This window comes from Trichinella spiralis (assembly GCF_000181795.1).
Source record: "Trichinella spiralis strain ISS 195 chromosome Unknown Scfld5538, whole genome shotgun sequence".
NCBI lineage: Eukaryota > Metazoa > Nematoda > Enoplea > Trichinellida > Trichinellidae > Trichinella > Trichinella spiralis.
In genome coordinates, this window is record NW_003532477.1 from 1 (window position 1) to 4760 (window position 4760).

The 4760-nt window shown below is 33.8% G+C and overlaps 1 protein-coding gene across 1 annotated transcript; it reads left to right on the forward strand.

The window, feature by feature from the left end:
* Positions 1–156: 156 nt before the first annotated feature.
* Tsp_12711 (hypothetical protein) lies at positions 157–707 on the forward strand (the record flags this gene model as incomplete). The annotated part of the gene is made up of 5 exons (XM_003366717.1): positions 157–223; positions 291–344; positions 379–477; positions 544–610; positions 679–707. Coding segments are annotated over 5 exons (316 nt in total), but the record flags the coding sequence as incomplete, so codon positions are not given.
* Positions 708–4760: the final 4053 nt, after the last annotated feature.

The following is a 4760-nucleotide window of genomic DNA, read 5'->3' on the forward strand; positions in this document are numbered from 1 at the left end:
CATTTCAGAATGACATTCAGAATCTCAATATCTGTAACATAACCTGTGTACGCTATTTTGGTGGCGGTTGCTTTGTTTTTGATAAAAGGGCAAACATTCCTTCTTAGACACAGATACAAAACATACAGAAAACATAATATTTTATTATTAATTAAGAAAATACTTTTCTATTGTCTTGTGCGCAGCTCTTGCTATACATTTTTACGCACAAGCTTTGATTATAGTATTTTCCATCTGAACTGTTTAAAATTTCGTCATGGCAACTGAAATAATTGTCGAAGTTGTTTCAGTGTGCTCCGCTAATATTACCAGCAAATGTTAAGTATATTGCAATTTTGGAAAGGGTTGATGCTTATTGTTTCACATTATTTACTGTAGACTAGGCTTGGTCGAATAATGCAAAGTGAAGGTTGCTTTTCAAATATGCTAATCAATGTTCTTCCATGCGTTACCGTTCTTATCAGTAACCGAGCTTTTGTTTGATTAGATGGGAATGACGATAGGTTACGATCATTTAGTGAGTTTAATTAGATATAATTGCAGGCTAGCAGTGTACAGCAACTGAATATTATTTCGTTTCTCCTTCAAAGCACGGCGTGCATGCATGAAAGTGACTTGAACATTTATTTATTTATTTCATTTTATTTTTTTTTTGTAATTAATTCATTATTATTAAAGGAACACATAAGGAAGGTGGATTTCAATAATCAGAAGATGTCTGTTTTCTTATGTTGTATTTTTTGCTGAGTAACTAACATAACTGAATAATTTGTTTGTATAACTTTTCAAAATTTGACATCAAATTCAACGAAAATTTTACTAATAATTAGTTTAGAATTTTCCATCATTTCCGCAGTCCATTATGAATGAAATCTGTGTAGAATGTTTAAATGTTTCACATTGCTGGTCATCCTAATTTTAATTTTTGAACTTGCGTTGTTGAAATACGGTTGAAAATAAGTTTCAATTAGAAAACGTTATTTATGCAATATTGAAGTTTTGTGAAAGTAATCTATGCAGAATGAGAAAATTTGCTTTGCAATTATGCAAATCAATTTTCCCTGAAACGCTGTGGTTTGTTTGTTTGCATGACGTGGCAAAGATCATTGCCTGACGTATTCAGTGTTTCATATTTGGGGGATGGAAGGTGATGCGTGAGGCTTACTTTGCATGGCCAAGTCAGAATTTGTGTGGTTTATTTCCTCTTTGATCAGACAGATTGGATGTTTCTTGAGCCTGTGGAGAGAACGATGAGACTTTCGCGCTGAAGAGATTGACGTGTGATTGTTGTTTCATTTGCTGCAGTTAGTTGTGTTGATAGTTTTAATGCCATCCCTTCAATTCATGTTGAAAAGAAGTTTTATATGTCAGCAAGGAATTATATTAAAGGAAGTTACCCCAGAGTGATTTTCTGTTATCATTATGGAATGGGAATTATGGGTTATATTCACGGTAAGGACGTATACTCATTACAAAGTTGAAACTAAGAGTGTATAATGTCTTTTCTATATTTATCGGATGCCATTTACCCTGCCATCAAAAGAAGTGGGCAGATACAATTTCAACATCTTTATTCCATGATTTCTTATTTACAATTTTTGCTTGTTGTTGTTCTTAGTGACTGCTTGAGATTCAGTTGCACATCAGCTTATTTTCTATCACGCATCGCTTTATCGTGAACAAGCCCCTCATCAGCTGTTACACAATGTATGCCCCACGGGTAAACATTCCTTCATATGGAACTTAATTGTAATCATATATCACGTCCTTTTTTTCTGTATGCCATGTTAATTGTACTATTTTAGTATTTCTGTTTCCTGCATAATTGCGCCAAAAGGTTGCTCAGCGGCGTGCATTTCCGTTTTGCCTAATGGACATATGCGCAAGACACCGTCGAATTGTCGTGCCGTTGCAGGATTCGATGCAAGTGTTTCCTGTGTCATAAAGAAATCGCATAAACAGATGCGCAGATGCGTTCCGGACTATCCCAGTGGGTTTTCATAACTGTCAAATAACTGGCTGCAACCTGGGAAGTGTACCTATTTTTGTGACGGATGTCAGAATATCAGCAGATAAGGTAAGAAATTCCGTGACTCTTTTTGACATGGTGAATATGTTCTATTTTGTTCCATTGGTATGTATGGTTTCTAATTTTGAAAAGATTAAAAGTATGCTTGTTTGTACTTATTACATATTCCGTGTTTAACAATCACTGATGTTCAACTGAGAACAATTTGTGCAACCAAAGGCGGAGATTCATCCCACGACAGTATCAGTAACAGATATAATAGTAGTTATAGAAACATTCACTTACACCGTAATAACGCAATTCTTCCAGTTGCAATTATGACCACTGAAAACTTCAGATCAACACATATAATTCAATAAACGATCTGATTCATTATAGCAGAACAGAAGTAAGATGGAATTTATAATCATTAACAGTAGCGGGTTACTCTTCCGTTTTCATGTCATTTCAAATTACAACGCAACAATAAGTAGCTGTACATTGCACAACATTGTATCAGTGTTCGATGAAATCGTAATTACTCTTTTCACGTAGAAGACTATTACTTCCTAATTGTGCCATTCTGCAACTACTCAAGAAACGTTAAGTCACTCGACCAAAGGCAATGTATTATTCTATTTCCTCGAATTTGAACTTGTCCATCTTTCGAATAGAATGTAATAATAATGACTTTTCAATTTACTACGCTGAAGAACATGAGTCACAGAAAGCGTTCAAATCAACTCTTCAATATCATCTGTAATAAAAAGGCAAGTAATTTTTATCATTGTACCCAAGTTCTTTCAATGCATGACATCAAACAAGGTGCTAATTATAAAGTAATGGATTTCAGTTTTCGTGACAAACCTCAACTTTATTTTCAACGCAGTCAAAGATAGTAATTTTTATATATTCAGCTAATTAAGATCATGTGAATTTTACGCTAGCGCTTATAAACGTAACAAAATCTCATTTTGCCAAGTTTAATTTACATTAGAAAAATGTGTCTGTGTATGTGATGTGTAATCAAATGCATTTCAAAAGAAAGTCGTTATAATGGAAGGAATCTGTTGCAACAAATAAAACTGCTAATGTTCATATTTCCTTTATTTCATAAACAAACATCACATTCAGTCTGCACTATATTCTGGACATCTTTTCGAATAAAATTTCCTTCCGCTTGACTGATAGAACAACCAGAAACATCTGACGGATTATCGCATCAACTCTGCTATTAGACGCAGCAAGAACTAGCATATGAAAGTTTTCCGTTCACTCAAGATCGCTTTCAGCGATTTTAACAAGAAACGTTCCGCACATTTGGGAATAGTAAAGGAATGTACGAGAAGGTTTTACATTTTCTGATAGGTATCAACCAATTAAAGAGTGCCAACAATAAACATCAAAAACGATAGGGGACTTGGGGAATGATGAGCCAGTAGGGTCCTCACATTGTCTTTCTTAATACTGGGGAACATTGGGAACTACAGCTTCCTTATCACGCTTCCAGGATGCGTGATTGTGCGTAAATAAAATACTTTTGACATTTCAGTAATGCGCTTGTTTTTGCTGCGCAGTCTTGTGCAACATTTTATAGCAGTTAGGAAAAAATCACCGCTCTACTTCAGGGCCACATTTAACTTCCAAAAATTCTATTCGACACCGAAGAAATTCAGACAGAATGTGCTGTTTTTTAATTTTTCATAGAGGTATTTTTTGAAACGATCAATTCCAATGAAGTTTCAAATCATGGCTGCTGAACATGATCGACTCAACGTATGCCTGCAAAATTTCAATTACCATTCAAAAAACAATCATTTCATTGAATTCCGTTTGTTTATTATCTTTATCATACAGTTTCTGCTTTGTATATAATTAACATGATGTTGTTCGTTAAGATTTACATTATCGTAAAAATGGTTACAGGAGAGTGACCAAATCGCTTCAAATCCAGTAATTGTAGAGAATTCAAGTAAAAATACAATGGAATGAAATACGACAGCTCTTCTTCCGAATAGAATGACTCCTCGCATGACATACAGTCAATCATTTAAAGATATTTCCACATAACCACAAGAAATTTTATGGCATACCTAACAACAACTAGATCAAATTATGAATCACCGTCATGAGAAAAAAACATTATTGTTGGCGATGACGTGCATATGAATTTCCCAAACCATGAAATTAATAATCTCAGGAAATATACCTTAAAATAGCGGGCAATCAACACTAACTATAACAAAGGAAAGAAAGGAATGCAACAGGAAAATGGAAATTCAATTAAGAAAGATTATTAGACTTTTATTGTAGACGGGAAATCAAAGAAGAAAAGTAAAGAAATTAAGTATTCAAATTTGAAGTGCACTGTAAAGAATAAACAAAATGCAGGAAGAATTTGTATTAGTCGAGGCATGAAATGAGGCTTTAGCGTGAAAAATTTCTATTTTTTCCATGAAAACTTATGATTGAATCCAACTGAAGTGATGCTTCACCACCATATCCAATTTCATTCGTTTGAGTAGCACAAAAAATAATCATTTCATTGAATTATATGCGGTTCATGATCTCAATCATTAACTGAGAATCACAATAATACCAAGATTGTCACTGTTTTATACAAATGTCGTTTCCCTCTATCTTGGTAAAAATCAAGCTTAACCAAATGTGTTTCAAATGGAGTTGTTTGTCAAAGTAATAACCTTCAAAAGATTTTTTTGAAAAAATTACCAATTTATAAAAAACTAATAAG